Raw genomic sequence first — 20,768 nt, 5'->3', positions numbered from 1 at the left:
GATTATTATTTTCGATACAAACTGCTCTGATCAATATATGACCCATACTACATAAATGATTTAACGTGGGCCACGGACTTATAAACCCCCCCCCCGGTCACCAGCAGATGATGAGGCATGACGTTTAGGACCTTGTACAATTGAAATTTTTTATCTGCCGTCAATCGGTATCAAACTACATTTGATGATCTAATATATGTATTTTTGGCTATAACTCACGTTCTGCAGAATGCTGCAGAAAACGATAAAAACATATTTATACTTTAGACCGTATTTTAGTATGAATATGTGAATGAAAAAGTAGAACGTTGCTACATCCTAAACGATAGATACTTGACTTGAATGGGCCATAGTAATGTCAATTTAGCAATACAATTTAAAAAGTTATAGCCCTGCAAAGAAGGGGAACATCTCCAAATAGAGCTGGCAGAGGATGGTATAAGGATGGATATAAGCGTGGCAGAGAAAGGGTTAAAGTGTGTTGAAGGATGAAGTGTTGAAGTGTTTTGAGTCAGGAGCATCAGCAGAAAAGGCAGACCTTCCAAGTTCAGAACACGCTTGAGGATCCTTAACCTTTTCACTGCCACACTACAGAAGGTTAACCCTTTACTATCACACTACCCTGGAGTTAGACAAGAAGATACATACCCTTTTTCTTCTCTGTACGTGCAGTAAGAGTAGGAAGTTGTGCACCGTTAGCCTAGCTTAGCGTCAGTCACTGGAAGTAGGTTCCTCCGTTAGCCTAGTTCCCAACGTCTTCCTACTCCTACTGCATGCACACAGAGAAGAAAAAGGTATGTATCTTCTTGTCTAACTCCAGGGTAGATGGCAAATAAGCTAATTTCCCAAAATGTTGGAGTTTTCCTTTAAGCACAAGCCAGTCATTTGAGTGAGTCAGATGGGGTCCAAAGTTCCAATCCAGCAACATTGTGATGTAAGGTGGTAGCTGCCAACAGAGCTTTGTATATAAACAAATAGCAATGATTATTGCGCCTCTCTACAAGACGAGACAATGGTGAGTGTCATACCTGTCACCAGTAATGAATCTGGAGACTGAGTCAAGTGGTTTAAGAGTGGAAGCAGCAGCATGTCTATAAATGACATCATCATAAACTGCTTCAACATTCCTTTTCCTACTAATCAAAGCGAAGATAATTCTGTTTCTATTGCAAGAAGCCCATTTTCTGTCACAGCGTGTTTGCAAGGTTGTCCCTCTTGACCCCTAATGACAAATGAGACACAAAATTGCTAAACTTAAGGTCACTAATGTTAGCTATATTAGCTAGCTAGCCTAGCTTGTTGATGACGGCTAGGTTTGCACTAGCTATCATTAGCCTAAATATACATGGAGTTAGCAAAAATGTTGCCTGACAAAACATTTTGGATATAAGTATTGCATTATTTCTTCCCTTCAAAATACCAAAAAGAACAATTGTGAAAAGGAAGACAGTCACAATGACCAGGTACCAAAGTAGCCACTTATACTGGATGATGTCCTTGGAATCAGGGCCGCGGAAAGTCAGTCAGAGTTGGGGGTGCGGAGATAAGTGATATAATAACGTCATAGGCGGCGGGAGGCAATGACCGCGCAGCACGCAAATTCTTTCCTTTTTTGTCAATATACACATGTCACCCACTAGGCTATGCGAGGCGAGACCCACTCTTTTAATATATAGTGCAAATTAAGTGTTCAAATGAAGGCATCCAATAATAGATTAACCATTGTCTTACCTTAATGCAGCAAAATGCAACGTTTCATCTTGGCATCAAATGATCTTTTCTGCCCGGTGCAGCCCGGTACGCGTGTACGCGGAACTGAAAGTGGGTTGGTAAAAATCTACACGCACGCGTCTATTCGAAAGGCAACCGGTTCATGCTTCCGCGTTCGCGTTTTGCGCTCTGATTGGCCACTGCTGTTTCTGGTCGCACCAATCGTGTGACGGCAAGTTCTTTCGCCGGTTAAGCTTAGGCACTCTTTCGAAGTTGGTTAAGGTTAGAGTTTGTCTTAGAGCATGGCGATAGAACGCCAGCCTTGATTCCAAACTCTAACCTTAACCAACTTCGAAAGAGTCGCCTAAGCTTAACCAGTGATAAACTAGGCGTTAGGTAGTTTGCTGCTGGTCGAGGCGGAAATGGACGCGTCACGCGATTGGGCGCACATGTCACATGACCAGAAACGTCAGTGGCCAATCAGATTAGCAAAACGCATGAACCGGTTGCCTTTCGAATAGACGCGCCCGGTACAGCTTCTAAATTACTTTGTTTATATGCCGAAAACACCGGTCTGTATAACAGGGAAGCGTCTATACTTTCCACAAGCAAGTTGTCCTTCCGCGTTGCTTTGATTGGCCACTGACCTACGCTAGTTTTTTGCCCCCACGCCGGTATGAGCGTAGAAATAATAATAATAATAATGAGCAGCGTAGAAATAATAATAATGCGAGAGCGAGCCTCGTAGAAATAATAGGTTTTTGCCCCCACGCCGGTATGAGCGTAGAAATAATAATAATGAGCAGCGTAGAAATAATAATAATGCGAGAGCGAGCCTCGTAGAAATAATAATAATGCGAGAGCAAGCCTCGCACACACGCACGCTGAAATGGGTATCGTAGAACCCAATACCCAATACTAAAGATTAGGGACAAACGCACGCAATTGGCACAAGTGTAAATCATGGATTAGTCACTCAGTTTTAACATCGGCCCGCGTAGCTCAACTCGTTCGTCAGCTGGCTGTGGAGCCTATGGTCACAAGTTCAAATCACTCTTAGTTCAATTTTTAGGTAGGTAATATGCTCTTTTTAGATCACAGGCTGGTCATGCATAATCTCGCCCACCAGACTCTTCTACCGAATTGACTAGGTCGCGCAAGTCAATCAATAGATTACACTTTCTGTAGGCCTAACACTCACCTACTCATTCTGTTGTGACACAACATGACATGTTAGGGTTGTCACCTTCCGTGATCATGTTTGAACCAATGTGTAAAAAATGTGAACCAAAAGAAACGTAAGAAAGGTATTCTTCCCAGTACATGTGCATAAATGTCCCTTCGTCCCCATTTGTACATAAGGAGCATTTGGAGTCTTGTTTAAGACCCATTTTGTTCAGTCTTATAGGAGTTAAGTATGTCCTGTGAATATAGTTAAGATTGATTTGTTGATGGTCCGGGTTCCTTGATGCAAGTCGTACATTTGCCCAGGCTTCTTGCCAGTCAAAGTCTATCTCCAGGTCTGGTATATCCCTCCTCCAGACTGAGTCTAGATGGAGGGTTTCATACGAGGCCGTTAGTAATTGATGATAAAAATCTGAAACAAAACCTCTCGATGTCGCTCTTTCATAGAAGAATTTGTGGTATCTGTGGTGTACAATTGGTATCCTTAATGGAACACCGTGAACCACCAGTTAAGATATTTTGGAAAGAAGTGACCCAGCAATTATCAAATCTCTTAACTCTGGATATACCTGTACACCCCTCTGTATTACTGCTGAATGATGTCTTTGAGTATGCAGTACCTCCACAGCTAAAGAGATTGGTTTTATCCGGTATCACAGTGGCTAAAAAGCTGATAGCATCACGATGGTTTCAACCGGAAAAAATGTGCCGGAAGGTCTGGATTCTTACATATCTCGATGTGATTTATCAAGAAATATCTACAGCAAGAATTTTGGGTCTCAATGAATCCAAAATGGCAATGTGGTTAGAAGTGGTGGAGAGAATAAAAGCTAGCATATAATGGTTGGTTTATCCAATGTCTGGTTCGGAACAAGTTATAATGGTTGGATTATCCAATGGGGGGTCCGGGAGGGGGGGGGTACGAGCTGGAGCATATGTGTGTTTGTATATCCTATTGTGTGTTGTCATGTTTGTTTATGTGTTTGTTTAAAAAATAATACAAAAATAAAATACAAAAAAAAGAAAGGTATTCTTTGGATTATATAACAAACAAGTTACACCCATTTAGAACGTATGCCTCACAGTCACCCATTCACTCACACATTTACACACCGATGGCAGAGGCAACCATGCGAGGTGCCAACCTGCTCACCCCTGGTTAGGGGTTAAGTATATTCACACTTCAAAGCGCTGCCGGGAGGAGCCGGAATCTAACCAGGAACCTTCCGATTACCAGATGAGCGGTCTTACCTCCTCTCCTGTCCAGATATATGACAGCTTTTAGTTTCCTCTCGTTTCTCCTCTTCAGCAGAAAATGGTCACATGTCTTGTCTGGTGACATGCAGCCGGCTGTCAGACGGATAACATTCATCTCTGTTGAGCTCACTTCCTGCCTGTGGCATAATGGACGGGGAAGTTGGAAGAATCGAGCACTAAGCGTTTTAAGATGAGCAGAGGTGCACAAAAATCACAGATCCTCCTGCGTTGTGCCAGGCTTGTTGGATCGCATGGTTATTCCAAATGTATTATGGTTGGAATGTATTCCAATTGTCCTCATTCCATAATTTTTTTTTGAATGTGCTTTTAAAAAATGTTTAAAGATCAAAGGTTGATTCCTCCCGTTTGTTTACAGGAAAGCTCTATGGACGGGGCTCCACAGATGACAAGGGACCAGTGCTGGCCTGGTTTAACTGTATTGAAGCCTATCAGAAGATCCAGCAGGTAAAGTTACCAGCAGCTACTATGGGATCTGTCTATTTTTAGTTATGATCAGCTACTATGGGATCTGTCTATTTTTAGTTATGATCAGCTACTATGGGATCTGTCTATTTTTAGTTATGATCAGCTACTATGGGACCTGTCTATTTTTAGTTATGATCAGCTACTATGGGATCTGTCTATTTTTAGTTATGATCAGCTACTATGGGATCTGTCAATTTCTTTGTTATACGATCAGCTACTATGGGATCTGTAATTTCTTTTTTACTTTCAGGATAATTATGGACATTATAGATTTAGTAACAGTGTGGGAATCTGCGCAATATCTTATTGTGGTTATTTTCAATCTAGGCCCTTTAGGTATTTTTTTTTATGTGAAGCACCTCATAGACGGGGATTAACACCATCTCTTCATTCATTCATTAATTACTAGGAGAAGTCATGGAATAAAAATATTGTGTTTTCCAGGGTGGGGAAAGTATTTAGAAGTAGACCTATTGAAATGGTTGTGTAAACGTCATGGAAATCTGTTCATAATCTTCTTTTCAAAACCTTAAAGTCGAGCTTGACTGATGCGAGATCTTGTTACCTTTTTGAAGGACTAATAATCCAAACAACCGATTCCCACAAGTCCCACGTATTAGTTATGGCTATCTATCCAAGACAAGACCTGAGGTATTCAGAGAACATTTAATGTTGGTGAAATGGTAACAAATACTGACAAATTCTGATCATGGAAATTGTGCTAGCCTGTATGTAATGGAATATTCTTGGGGGGGGGTCATGGAATTTAATAAACAAAAGAAACCTGTTATCCTTCAAGATTTGTTCTGGATCTCACGTCCATGAACAATTTACTGGAGCCAAACCACACCGTTGCTTTTTGATACCCTCCTAATAGTAGTTCAACCATTTGTCATGGTCAGATAGGCATTCTGTGTGAAGATGGAAATGATGTAGCAAATGCCTATCTGGGTGTTAGAGTACGGTAGTGATTTGGTAATTGTTTTATGGTCATATCGGTGTTGTCAGCAGCTAATGTGGCCAAAGGTCTCTGGGTAGAATGTGTTCCTTTGGCACTGCTTATCAATGTATAGCATCCAACATGTAATGATTGAACCAGCTGGACTTGGCTGCTCCTAGGACACATGACTCCTTGTCCTCTTTTTCACAAAGACAAAAGGAAGCTTTGGTTTGAAGGGGTGGTAGCTTGGTGGTTGAAGCCTAACTTGGTTTGAAGGGGTGATCGCTTGGGCCCAGGAGTTCAAAACATTGAATCCCTATTGATTGATTGATTGATTGATTGATTGAACATTTTAATTAACAGATTGCAGAATGGGTACAGTACAGTACAGCTCAATACACACAATTGTTTTTTTTTGATCCACTTTTTCTCCCATTTTCTATATATTTTTTTTCTCCCATCCCAATTTCGTATCATCCAATTCAACCCTCCCCTGTCACGAACGCTGTTTCTTGCCTCCCACAAGCCGGCTGCAGTGAGGACTAAGTCATACATAGCACAAGTCCCCTCCGGTACTTGAGGTAACAGCAGTCGCATCTTTTCACCTGCGCAGCTCGATCTCTTAGTGTCGAGGAGTAACGCGTGGGAGGCTCACGCTGCCCCCGACACTTCCTGATTCTACTGCGCAGGCGCACCAACCGACTTGTAGGAGTCGCTTGTTCACAACGTTCGATCCCCACCCTTCAGTTTTTCCCTCCCCGTAATACGGCCAATGTGTATTACTGCGGACGACCAGCCAAACTGAAAAACAATGTGGAGAGCTGGATTCGAACACGCGAATCCTAGCGTCTCCACACTGGTGGCGAGTGCCTTAGACCACTACACCACCTAGCCGCCCTGATACACACAATTGTTAAGGGGATGCAGACCAGAGAAAGACTTTCGTCTTGTTTACATCAGGGTCCCCCATTTTCAATTCATAATGAGTTGAAATGAATGAATACAAATGTGATCCAATCAGATAGGGATTACAAGTTTTGAACTCCTGGGCCTTGGTGATTGAAGCCTAACCTGGGTAATTGACTGGTGGAAATTCACTGGGTGATGTACTAGTAGTAGTAGTTTAGTAGATAGAGAACACAGCACCAGCTAGGAGAGAGAGCTCCGTCTCACATCCTGAAATAACTCCTTTTATAACTGGAACCATTTACTGACCTCCACGACCAAATTGGTTTTGAAAAAAAATACTGCAGTAACTTGAACTTGCATGTATAATGACTGGATTATGACAGATATACAAACCTCATCTGCACCTTTGTGTATACTGTTTACTTTTATTCATATTTTATATTAAGATTAAATTTTATTGCCTATATTTATGTCTTCTATTACCCTGCCCATACCTGTACCTGTTCTCCCCCCTCCCCCATATTGCTAATATGGCGCCTGAACTTTCCCAAGGGGATCAATAAAGGAATATCTTATCTTAAATAGTATCTCACAGATAGCCAATGTTACGCATCAGAAATGTAAACCGACTATATTTTCTGCAGAAGGGAACTATGGGTGGACTAGGGTTGCAAAGGGTTGAAAACGTTCTGGGAAATGTCCATGATAAGTTCATTTAAATTGAACTCATAACAGTGAACTTATTTTTTGGGGAAATGCACACAATAAGACAACACTAGATCTTGTGGCATGTTTTGGTTAAAATGTCTTAAAGGTCCCCTATTTTTCACTATTTGGGCAATTTTACACAATTCTGTGGAACACATCTGTAAGGTGTTTTTCAATCAAATTCATCGTTTTGTTTTTTTAATCAAGTACTTTGGTGCACCAGTTTCTCCCCTTACAAAATCCAAGCTGTGGGCGGTCAGGTGGCATAGCGGAGATTGCGTTCGTCACCAACACCGGAGACGCTGGATTCACCTGTTCGAATCCAGCTCACAGCTCCGGCGTTGTCACCAGCTTGGCTGGCCGTTCACACTAATACAATTGGCAGTATTAGAGGGTGGGAAAGCTGGCGGGGTGGGTCCGGGTCGTTGTAAACAGCGACTCCTACAGTTCGGTCGGGGCGCCTGCTCAGCGCGGATAGGATCTAAGGGGGGTAGTGTGATCCTTCCACATGTTACACCCTCTCAGTGAGAGTCCGCGCTGCCAGGTGAAAAGAAGCGGTTGATTGGCTAGACGTGTGTCGGAGGAAGCACGTGATAGCCTCCACTCTCCCAGAGCGACTGTGGGGGGTAAGTGCGCAGCGACCAGGAAGGGGATTGGGAATTGGCATAACGACTAACATTGGGATGGGAGAAAATCGGAGGAAAAAGGAGGGGGAAAAAGATTAAAAAAAAAAAAATCCAAGCTGTTTTAGGCTGGGCTCCGCCCATACTCGCAATGCGCTTTGAGTGACAGTCACCCACCTGCACTGGCAGTTGTGCAATAGTCAATTTTGGTGAGTTGTTGTTTCTATACAATTCACTTATGACATTTAGGTAACAATGAACAAAGGAGACAAATACAGTATAAGTAGTAAACTTATTTTTTCTTATTCCAGTCGATCATAATTCATGATCATACTACGGAGCGCTCACTGCGTTCGAGAGAGGGAGAGACAGACAGACAGACAGATAGAGAGAGAGGCTCATACACGCGCGGCTTGAGTCTCCGAGTGCACTGCATTCTGAGAGGGAGAGAGAGAGAGGCAGAGACAGAGAGAGAGGCAGAGACAGAGAGAGAGAGAGGCTCATACAGTCCAAAAACTGCCACTGCCCTGGTTCATTGCTTGTGGAGCATGATATCATTAGGAAACGATTAGGAACACTGTCGAACACTTTGGAGGAAGTGCTGACAGGGAAACCGCTTCCGCATTATTTCCACTCGCTTGGTTTTGCTCATACCTTCAACGTTACGCTAACTCCTCCAATCAGTTAATAATAATAATAATGGATTGGATTTATATAGCGCTCTTCATGACACCCCAGTGACCCCAGAGCGCTTAATTATTCGTTCATACACAGTCATACCGGTGGTGGTAAGCTACAATTGCAGCCAGAGCTGCCCTGAGGCAGACTGACGGAAGCGTGGCGAATAATCATCGCCTACGGCCCCTCCGACCACCACCAACATTCATTCACATGCATACACATTCATACGAGGCAAGTAGGTTAAGTGTCTAGTGTCTAGTTAAGTTAAGTTGATTGTGGGCGGGCGGTGGCAGATCAGAATTCTTACGTCACAGATCCACATAAATTCAGAATGGCTTGGTTTAGTGGGGGAGGTTCTTGTCTCGGCTGAACTGGAGAAATGGGACTGGGTAGAGATTTCACATCTAGTCAGTGTTGGTACAACCCCACATTGCTAGAAAACAATGCAAACCACTGGAAAAGGCCATTTATAAGATAGGGTACCTTTTTAAAGGAAGTTAAGGAACACAGCAACATTATGGGAAATGAGCTCTCACTCACTCACTCACTCACTCACTCACTCACTCACTCACTCACTCACTCACTCACTCACTCACTCACTCACTCACTCACTCACTCACTCACTCACTCACACTCTCTCTCTCTCTCTCTCTCTCTCTCTCTCTCTCTCTCTCTCTCTCTCTCTCTCTCTCTCTCTCACGGAGCAGGAACTTCCCATCAACATCAAATTCTGCTTCGAAGGCATGGAGGAGTCCGGATCCGAGGGCCTGGATGACCTGATCTTCTCTCGTAAAGACACCTTCTTAAAAGACGTGGACTACGTCTGCATCTCCGACAACTACTGGCTGGGAAAGACCAAGCCCTGCATCACCTATGGCCTCAGGGGAATATGCTACTTCTTCGTTGAGGTGGGAGTCCTGCTTGTAACTCTTCTCACGAGTGTGTTTACATGTACATTAACCCTTTCACTACCACACTACAGAAGGTTAACCTTTCACTACGGTAGTGAATGGGTTAACTTTCTGTAATGTGGTTGTGAAATGGTTAACCCTTTGTCGTGTGGCAGTGAAAGGGTTAACCTTCTGTGTTGTCGCAGTGAAAGGGTTAACACTTTGGTAGTGTGGTAGTGAAAGGGTTAAAGAGGAAACGCCACCAACATGAAGAATTCTAATATGTTATTTCACTGGCCCAACTCTTGTGATGTCATCAGGTATTAAGTCTGGAGCCACTCCATTGCCAATGAATGAGACTGATTTTGTGGATCCACAGAACGATTGTTTGAGTTTTTATACCCAAATGAGCTTTGTTCTACAGTAGTGTTCTCAGTTCTGAAACAGAAAATGTACCCATGTCTCCTATACTATCATCTATATTCTATATCATCTTCCCCGATTCATTGTCTATGGAGCAGCTTCAGACTTTATACTTGATGGCGTCACAAGTTTGAGTTTTAGCACTCTAGTTTTGGGATTTGGAGAGAGAATTGTTCATGTTCACTAATATTTTTGGACCATAGATATAACATGTTATGGAATCGTAATACGTGGTTCTCTTTTACATATTCCCATAGAATCCTTTAAAACATCGCACTCTCAAACAAAACTTAAAAACAATTCCAGTTTGTGGTGACCTGCTTGGTCACCAGTGCTCTAAATCCACTCATAGACACTAGTGCACCTCATTTCAATGTACCCTGCGTTCCATCATTCAGGAGCACAGAAGCCAAAAGAAGATTAGATTAGATTCAAATGTATTGTCATCGTACAGCACAAGTACAGTACAACAAAAATAAGTTGCAGTGCAAATGTTACAGTAAAGTGCATTAAACAATATACAATGTACAAGTGATTCAACTGGAGTACTTATGAGTAATAAATGTAGTATGTACCGTGTTATAGTATTGTGTACAGTGATACAGGTATCAAAACACTGGTAGTAAGTCATACTGGTTAGCGATATAACTAGTAAGAGTAGGTATGGGATATATACAGATATAGATATTGTGTATATACAGGTATGTAAAAAGGATTATATGCAGGTGTATTCAGACAGTTATCAGATTACACATCAGATTAGCATGTTTACTCAGTAGTTAGTTTCCTTATATATATTTAATTTAATCATCACTTGTTACACTGTATATTGTTATCCACTTTACTGTCACTGCACTCTGGTTAGATGCCAACTGTACTGTACTTGTGCTGCCTAATGACAATAAATGTGAATCTAATCTATTATGCTGGATTTGAACTTTCACCACACGTCACGCCATACTGTGTATGAACATGCACATATTTTGACATAAATATTGAAATTGGGTGGATTGGGTTTATTTCTTTATACGTTTGCTGCACAATATTATGTCTGATGTTCCACTTAATCCCTTTTTAAATTTGTAATAAATACAAGACACTGTCGCCGTCGACTAAAGACGCACTTCTTCAACCATTATCTGAAAAAAGTATATATATATACCTAACCCTAACTAACCTTACTGTCATGCACTTGTCCTAATATACTAACTTACAATGTAGCACTCAACACTTTGATGAACATTGTTACTCAGCTGATAGATTTGTGCCCTTCCTGATGACTTGTTGTACAGAACTTGTAAGTCGCTTTTGGATAAAATGCAAAATTACTAAATGTAAATGTACTATTTCTTATTTATAAATATTTTTTTATTTTGTATTTTTTTCTAAATTGTGATTAGAGATAATAATATGCTCAAATTACTTCTTTTCTACATCTCAGATTGCGTGCTGTGATAAGGATCTCCATTCTGGGGTGTTTGGCGGCTCTGTTCACGAAGCCATGACCGACCTCATTGATCTCATGGGTAAGTTATTAAGAAGTGACATTAAGGAGTTTCCTAAGAAATTAAAAAAAACTAACTTTTCTGTGGCTGTCTTTATTGGAAGCTTAGTGTTAACCAAAAGTATCGTTGAATGCCTCGATGGTCCGTGTTGTGAAGGATCAGATTAAACCGAATATGTATATTTATTTATATATATATATTTAATTGTATTTGTATATCGTTTGATATCCCCTGTATATTCCTTGTACAATATGCATTGAATATCCCCGTTTCTACTAAACAGCCCATAATAGTTTCATTCTACCATTGGACTAGAACCTGGCGCCAGGTTGCCATACCCCTAGGTTCAAGTTCAATCGTGCCGCCTAACATGTCGAGGCAGCCCCCGGTTCCGCGCAGTAATATGCCGGGCGAAATACGTGTGGTACTATTTGTTCATAGCGCATATATATATGACGCTCGTAAAGTAGAACTTTCCTTTTAGTCCAGTTCTTTACCCTCCAACAGAGTGACAGACGCAAAAGCCTCCCCACGAAGCACGTGCGGTGTAGTAGGGCCTACTTGGCCCAGAATAGGCATTGAGATATCGTGTAGATTAATAGTTGAATGGTCATAGTTTGGCACCATACCGTCGAGTTGGACGTATTCTATTAAGCTAATAATAGTCTATTTATGTATGGTGCATCGTTCGGTTCGAGTTCTACAGTTATCAGTACCCCCATCGTTCCTGACGTTATCTGGACGCTTATCCAGGCTGGTCAGACCCCTAGTGGTGATTGCATCCGAGGAGCTCCGGGTCAAGAGCGACTGGACCTGTATATTGGATTACTCTACCCGACGACGGCGAGCCTTCCACGGCTCTTGGATTATGCTTTATGTGCTTTGATTATTCCATGGATAAAGGCCAACACTGTCGAGTGTTGGAATTACCCCCCGGAGAGGACTACAGGTGAGGCGGCGCTCTACACGTGAGGTCGCACCACGTCTCTCCGTTGTGGACCGGCAGATACCGTTCCACAGAGGGTCCAGCTGTGTTCGTCTACGGCCCGAGGTTCTGTGGGCACTGGGTCTAAGACTTTGGATTCTCCCAAGACACCGTCGGCCAGATGGGATACCGCCAGCGACTTCTCTAACCCCCCCCTCCTACTGTCTTACAACCAGCGGGACCCCCCCCCCCCCTTAGTGTATCCAGCTATAATTATTTAAGTACTATCGCTATCGTTTCCTAAATATTCCAGGTTGTATACTTACTCCCTGCGCAACCAGAGATTGGACATTCAATGTTGATTTACCTACGAATACTCATTTGCCATAAAAGTGCATACTTAACATTTCAAATCATAAATGTAATTAAGTGAATATTGTGTACACCCTTTGCTGTATTAAATATTCGATTTGGTCCATTTGTGTTGGTTCGTTTCATCAGGTGGGAAAGTGTTCATCATACTTATATCTTGTACTGGGTGGCCAGAAGTTAAAGTACATGAGGTAGTGGTATTAAATATCATATCTAACAATACAGTCAGGGAATTGTACCCCTCAGCTACAGTCCGTGTAGTGAAGGTCCAACTCTATCACGTTATCCAAATGAAGATGTAAGAAATATCAGTTTTGATCATTTCAAGTTTGCTTTTATTTGTCACGTATAAAGTACTATACTGTACTATTACAGTGAAATGCTTGCTTAATACAGTAAAAAAAAGTAAGTAAAGAGGAATAAAGTCCCAACACTATACAAATATACAATATACAAATTAAAGTACAACCTAAGTACAATGAAGTAAAAATGCAGACAATGAGGTACAAAATACTAAAATGAGGTATGGATATAGTGCAAATCTCTTTAAAGGTCCCATGTCTTATAAATGGCCTTTTCCAGTGTTTAGCATTGTTTCCTAGCAATGGGGGATTATATCAATGGGGTCTGTTTCTCTAATTCTCATTTTGACTCATCAATCTAGTCTCGAGTTCACGAGATCCTCCCTCACTCAACTAAGCCATTCTGATTTCTGAGCTATCTCTCTCTCTGTCTGCCAGTCGCAGACTGTGGGTAACTGTCACTCAAAGCGAGTATGGGCGGAGCCAGGCCAAAACAGCTTGAAATCTTGAAGTGGAAAAATGCTGCTTTTGAGTACTCTATTAGAAATATAAAACAATTAATATTTTTGAGAAAAACCTTACAGATGTGTTCCATAGACGCACAGGAATTGTGTAAAACTGTCCAAATAGTGAAAGAAACAGTAAGACAGTTCCCCTTTAATAAATAGATGAAATATGGTGTAGTTTTAAAGTGTCTCTAAAGTGAGTGTGTGCATGTGGATGTGTGTGCAATGAGTGTAGATGGATGGGTTGGTGTTACATGGAGTCCTGATGGCCTGGGGTTGAAGCTCCTTCTGAGTCTCTCTGTACTGGCCATGAGACTCCGGTAGCGCTTGCATGACCGCAGCAGTGCAAAGAGGCAGTTGTTTCGCGTTTCTCTCTGACTTGGACGTTAGTCCAAGGGACCCTGGCTAGTACACTACAGCCAGGGATGAGCAAAGTCGGTAGGCTTGAAACAAAAACAAGAGTTGTTCAAACTCATTAAAATGATGCACAGAACTATACAAATGGATCCACCAAGTCCGAGTCCTGGACTGATTTTCAGGACTCGTGACTTGACTTGGACTTGAGCACTGATGACTCAGACTTGGACTTGAGCACTGATGACTCAGACTTGGACTTGGTCTCGAGCATTGACTGCATTCGGACTCGGAAGGTGCAGACGAGGACTCAGACTTCTTAATATTGATAAGAAAAAAAGAAAAAAATTGGTAATAGCTAATAGGCTCTAATAATTTCAAGATTAGAGCTCTTTGATTGCCAGAGTGGAGAGGACTCAACCTTGATGACTTGGACTCGGACTCTGACTAGGGTAATGGGGACTCGATTCTGGCTCTTTGGTGACTCGGACTTGGACTCGGACTCTGACTAGGGTAATGGGGACTTGACTCTGGCTCTTTGGTGACTCTGACTTGGACTCGGACTCTGACTAGGGTAATGGGGACTCGACTCTGGCTCTTTGGTGACTTGGACTCGGACTCTGACTAGGGTAATGGGGACTCAACTTTGGCTCTTTGGTGACTCGGACTCGAACACTGGGGACTCGAGACTCGACTCGGACACTAGATTTGGTGACTCTACTACAACACTGGAACCCCACGTGTGCTGGACACAGTATTTGAGTTACTGTGCTTCTTTGTTAATAAGCAGCAGAATAGGTGGCGAACGCAAGAGGGGCAGGGTCTTTCTGGGCATTGTGGCATATTGTGATGACAAGCCTTGGGCCATGTAAACGTGCTTCAGCTCTGTATACTCTGTGCTACAGGTTTCTCCCCATGTTTTATTTTTTCTTTCCTATTGCTAGGTTTTAGGGAGGCGTTTGTTGCCGTATTGTGGATTTCATGGTGGTTTTTGTTGTGGATCTATTGTGATGTTTCGTCTCGATCTGTGAAGCAATGTGTACATTTGATTTGATTTTTCAAGAGAGGCAGCAGCAGGAACAAGGCTTAAACACTACAGTCTGTTGCACCAGCTGTGTGTGAGTTCAAACTTAGTTAGTTATAATGTCAACTATGTTGTGATTCACGCATTACTAAAATAACAGCATTTTATCAAAAGCGCTTTACAATTTGTTCCTCACATTTTACCCATTCACTCACACATTCACACATCGACGGCAGAGGAAACCGTGCACTTTATTAAACACAACACAAACAGAAGGTATTTACAAAATGCTGAACTAAAATGTTCTTGTTGTTACTATATATACCGGTATATATATATATATATATTTTTTAACTCATCTTTTTATATCGTTTCTCTCAACTCTCTTTATGTAAAGTGTCCTTGAGTCAGAGAAAGGTGCTTCTCTCTTTAAATCAAATGTATTATTATTATGTAACTGCAGCAGTGACTCTAAAATCCTTCCAAACGGCATATTTCACCCTGGCAACCCTATAATACTATAATAATGTTGATCAATGTTGATGAGTCCTTTCTCAGCACAATCCATGCTGTTCCTCATACTAGTGTCACGACCTGGCTCAAAGTCATGACAAAAAGGGAGACACACACTGGTTCAATGGAATGACGAAGCACATTTAAATCAATAATCTTCAAATAATATAAGTTGGATGTGTAAAGTCAGTGGTGTAGGTGTGTAGTGTAGTGAATATGGTGTAGGGGTGTTGTAAGGTGCAAACAAAAAGACAAACAAATATAATAGAAGTACTTTATTAATCCAGCGGGAAATTCTGCACCACAGATAGCTCACAATGAACATTTAGTTGGTCAAAGGTTTTAAAAAAATACGAATTCGAATACAATAAAAATTCAAATTCAAAGATATACATTCTAAATGTATATACATTCTAAAATTCTGAAATATACATCCGACAATATACAGTAAATATACAGTAAAATGTACAGTACAATGTAAAATTATGATGTAAATGTCCAGGAAGGTATACCTATAGTAAAATGTAAATGTACAGGAAGACATACATGGATTTACCCTGTGCACAGTGAGGCGTTGTACAGTCTGATGGCTGTTGGTATGAAGAAAAGTAATGTGCCCAGAGTGAGAGTCAGGAAGAGTCCGAGGCCTTAACATCACTGCAGGCCTATATCCTGAGGAGCCACCATGAGCTCATAGGAAGCAACGATGCTCCTCCCCAGGCAGGGCACCAGCAGAGTAGGCAGGGCACCAGCAGAGCAGGCAGAGCGGCAGCAGAGCAGGCAGGGCACCAGCAGAGCAGGCAGGGCACCAGCAGAGCAGGCAGGGCACCAGCAGAGCAGGCAGGGCACCAGCAGAGCAGGCAGGGCACCAGCAGAGCAGGCAGAGCGGCAGCAGAGCAGGCAGGGCACCAGCAGAGCAGGCAGAGCGGCAGCAGAGCAGGCAGGGCACCAGCAGAGCAGGCAGGGCACCAGCAGAGCAGGCAGGGCACCAGCAGAGCAGGCAGAGCGGCAGCAGAGCAGGCAGGGCACCAGCAGAGCAGGCAGGGCACCAGCAGAGCAGGCAGGGCACCAGCAGAGCAGGCAGGGCACCAGCAGGGCAGGCAGGGCACCAGCAGAGCAGGCAGGGCACCAGCAGAGCAGGCAGGGCACCAGCAGAGCAGGCAGGGCACCAGCAGGGCAGGCAGGGCACCAGCAGAGCAGGCAGGGCACCAGCAGAGCAGGCAGTGGTTAACTATCCGGAGCTAGTATGAGGAACAGTATTGGGTTGTGGTGGACTCGCCCCTTTAACCACATAATCTAAATCTCAGTTTGATAAGCGGCTAAACGCCTGGTGTTGTGGTGTTTCCCTACCAGGCTCATTGGTGGACAAGAAGGGGAAGATCTTGGTGCCAGGGATGTACGGCGACGTGGCACCGCTCACCGAGGAGGAGACCCGGCTGTACCAGAAGATTGAGTTTGACCCGGTGGAGTACTGCAAGGACGTCGGTGCTGAGAAACTGCTGCACGAGACCAAGGCAAGGAGTCTTTATCACGTCACCAATTTCTAATAGGGCCACGGTTCCAAAAATCAAAACTATCCCCTTTAAGTTCTTCTGTTACAGGTACGACTACACATGTTGATGTCGTTGTATCCTAATGTCCCACTTTCGTTTGACATATTGTGATATTTGTTCTTGTTGACGTTAAGAATAATCTTCAGCTGTAGTGTGTAGTGGTCAAGTTAACCACCATTGGGGCCACTGGCAGCATCCACCATGTTGGACACTAGCCTTGTGAATCCGGACCGTATACTGTGCTACAGGGACTATACTGTGTGCTACAGGGACTATACTGTGTGCTACAGGAACTATACTGTGTGCTACAGGAACTATACTGTGTGCTACAGGAACTATACTGTGTGCTACAGGAACTATACCATAATGTGTGCTACAGGAACTATACTGTGTGCTACAGGAACTATACTGTGTGCTACAGGGACTTTATACTGTGTGCTACAGGAACTGTACTGTATGCTACAGGAACTATACTGTGTGCTACATGAACTGTACTGTATGCTACAGGAACTTTACTGTGTGCTACAGGAACTATACTGTGTGCTACAGTGTGCTACAGGAACTATACTGTGTGCTACAGGGAGTGTATAATGTGTGCTACAGGAACTATACTGTGTGCTACAGGAACTGTACTGTATGCTACAGGAACTATACTGTGTGCTACAGGAACTGTACTGTATGCTACAGGAACTATACTGTGTGCTACAGGAACTATACTGTGTGCTACAGGGACTATACTGTGTGCTACAGGGACTATACTGTGTGCTACAGGAACTATACTGTGTGCTACAGGAACTGTACTGTATGCTACAGGAACTATAATGTGTGCTACAGGGACTTTATACTGTGTGCTACAGGAACTATACTGTGTGCTACAGGAACTGTACTGTATGCTACAGGAACTACTGTGTGCTACAGGAACTATACTGTGTGATACAGGAACTATACTGTGTGCTACAGGAACTATACTGTGTGCTACAGGGAGTGTATAATGTGTGCTACAGGAACTATAATGTGTGCTACAGGAACTATAATGTGTGCTACAGGAACTATACTGTGTGCTACAGGGACTATACTGTGTGTTACAGTAACTATACTGTGTGCTACATGAACTGTACTGTATGCTACAGGAACTATACTGTGTGCTACAGGAACTATACTGTGTGCTACAGGGACTATACTGTGTGCTACAGGAACTATACTGTGTGTTACAGTAACTATACTGTGCTACAGGAACTATACTGTGTGTTACAGTAACTATACTGTGTGTTACAGTAACTATACTGTGTGCTACAGGAACTATACTGTGTGTTACAGTAACTATACTGTGTGCTACATGAACTATACTGTGTGTTACAGTAACTATACTGTGTGCTACAGGAACTATACTGTGTGCTACAGGGAGTGTATACTGTGTGCTACAGGAACTATACTGTGTGTTACAGTAACTATACTGTGTGTTACAGTAACTATACTGTGTGCTACAGGAACTGTACTGTGTGCTACAGGGACTATAATGTGTGCTACAGGAACTATACTGTGTGTTACAGTAACTATACTGTGTGTTACAGTAACTATACTGTGTGCTACAGGAACTGTACTGTGTGCTACAGGGACTATAATGTGTGCTACAGGAACTATACTGTGTGTTACAGTAACTATACTGTGTGCTACAGGAACTATACTGTGTGCTACAGGGAGTGTATACTGTGTGCTACAGGAACTATACTGTGTGCTACAGGGAGTGTATACTGTGTGCTACAGGAACTATACTGTGTGCTACAGGAACTGTACTGTGTGCTACAGGAACTATACTGTATGCTACAGGAACTATACTGTGTGCTACAGGAACTATACTGTGTGCTACAGGAACTGTACTGTGTGCTACAGGGACTATAATGTGCTACAGGAACTATACTGTGTGTTACAGTAACTATACTGTGTGCTACAGGAACTATACTGTGCTACAGGAACTGTACTGTGTGCTACAGGGACTATAATGTGTGCTACAGGAACTATACTGTGTGTTACAGTAACTATACTGTGTGCTACAGGAACTATACTGTGTGCTACAGGGAGTGTATACTGTGTGCTACAGGAACTATACTGTGTGCTACAGGAACTGTACTGTGTGCTACAGGGACTATAATGTGTGTTACAGTAACTATACTGTGTGCTACAGGAACTATACTGTGTGCTACAGGAACTGTACTGTGTGCTACAGGGACTATACTGTGTGTTACAGTAACTATACTGTGTGCTACAGGAACTATACTGTGTGTTACAGTAACTATACTGTGTGCTACAGGAACTATAATGTGTGCTACAGGGAGTGTATACTGTGTGCTACAGGAACTGTACTGTGTGCTACAGGGACTATAATGTGTGCTACAGGAACTATAATGTGTGCTACAGGAACTATACTGTGTGCTACAGGAACTGTACTGTGTGCTACAGGAACTGTACTGTGTGCTACAGGAACTATTGTGCTACAGGAACTATACTGTGTGCTACAGGAACTATACTGTGTTACAGTAACTATACTGTGTGCTACAGGAACTATACTGTGTGCTACAGGAACTATACTGTGTGCTACAGGGACTATACTGTGTGCTACAGGAACTATACTGTGTTACAGTAACTATACTGTGTGCTACAGGGACTATAATGTGTGCTACAGGAACTATACTGTGTTACAGTAACTATACTGTGTGCTACAGGAACTATACTGTGTGCTACAGGAACTGTACTGTGTGCTACAGGAACTGTACTGTGTGCTACAGGAACTATACTGTGATACAGGAACTATACTGTGTGCTACAGGAACTATACTGTGTGCTACAGGAACTATACTGTGTGCTACAGGAACTATAATGTGTGCTACAGGAACTATACTGTATGCTACAGGAACTATACTGTGTGCTACAGGGACTATACTGTGTGCTACAGGAACTGTACTGTATGCTACAGGAACTATAATGTGTGCTACAGGAACTATACTGTGTGTTACAGTAACTATACTGTGTGTTACAGTAACTATACTGTGTGCTACAGGAACTATACTGTGTGTTACAGTAACTATACTGTGTGCTACATGAACTATACTGTGTGTTACAGTAACTATACTGTGTGTTACAGGAACTATACTGTGTGCTACAGGAACTATACTGTGTGTTACAGTAACTATACTGTGTGCTACAGGGACTATAATGTGTGCTACAGGAACTATACTGTGTGCTACAGGAACTATACTGTGTGCTACAAGAACTGTAATGTGTGCTACAGGAACTATACTGTGTGTTACAGTAACTATACTGTGTGCTACAGGAACTATACTGTGTGCTACAGGGAGTGTATACTGTATGCTACAGGAACTATACTGTGTGCTACAGGAACTATACTGTGTGCTACAGGAACTATACTGTGTGCTACATGGAGTGTATACTGTGTGCTACAGGAACTATACTGTGTGCTACAGGAACTATACTGTGTGCTACAGGAACTATATACTGTGTGCTACAGGAACTATACTGTGTGCTACAGGAACTATACTGAGTGCTACAGGGAGTGTGTACTGTGTGCTACAGGAACTATACTGTGTGCTACAGGAACTATACTGTGTGCTACAGGAACTATACTGTGTGCTACAGGAACTGTACTGTGTGCTACAGGAACTATACTGTGTGCTACAGGAACTATACTGTATGCTACAGGAACTATACTGTGTGCTACAGGAACTATACTGTGTGCTACAGGAACTATACTGTGTGCTACAGGGACTGTATACAGCCAGGAAGCGGTTAACTCAAAACATGAAGACAGAAAGAAATGTGTAGAACCTGTTTCTTTCCCTGTGGTATTGTAAGGAGTATTAGCAGCAGTGAAGTGAATATTATTCTTCC

General features: G+C 42.6%; 1 protein-coding gene across 1 annotated transcript in view; it reads left to right on the top strand.

Annotated features, from left to right (window-relative positions):
- Positions 1 to 20,768, top strand: part of LOC311226820 (cytosolic non-specific dipeptidase-like) — a 46,629-nt gene that overhangs the window by 12,585 nt on the left and 13,276 nt on the right. Inside the window, exons 5-8 of the mRNA XM_084312230.1 lie at positions 4,529 to 4,617; positions 9,207 to 9,407; positions 11,254 to 11,338; positions 16,667 to 16,827. Coding sequence (XP_084168356.1) covers positions 4,529 to 4,617; positions 9,207 to 9,407; positions 11,254 to 11,338; positions 16,667 to 16,827 — 536 coding nt within the window. The remainder of the gene's footprint in view (positions 1 to 4,528; positions 4,618 to 9,206; positions 9,408 to 11,253; positions 11,339 to 16,666; positions 16,828 to 20,768) is intronic.

Source organism: Notolepis coatsorum (assembly GCF_963971535.1).
Source record: "Notolepis coatsorum genome assembly, chromosome: 4".
Taxonomy (NCBI): domain Eukaryota; kingdom Metazoa; phylum Chordata; class Actinopteri; order Aulopiformes; family Paralepididae; genus Notolepis; species Notolepis coatsorum.
The sequence above is the reverse complement of the archived record's forward strand: the minus strand, read 5'-3'. Positions and strand labels throughout refer to the sequence as shown.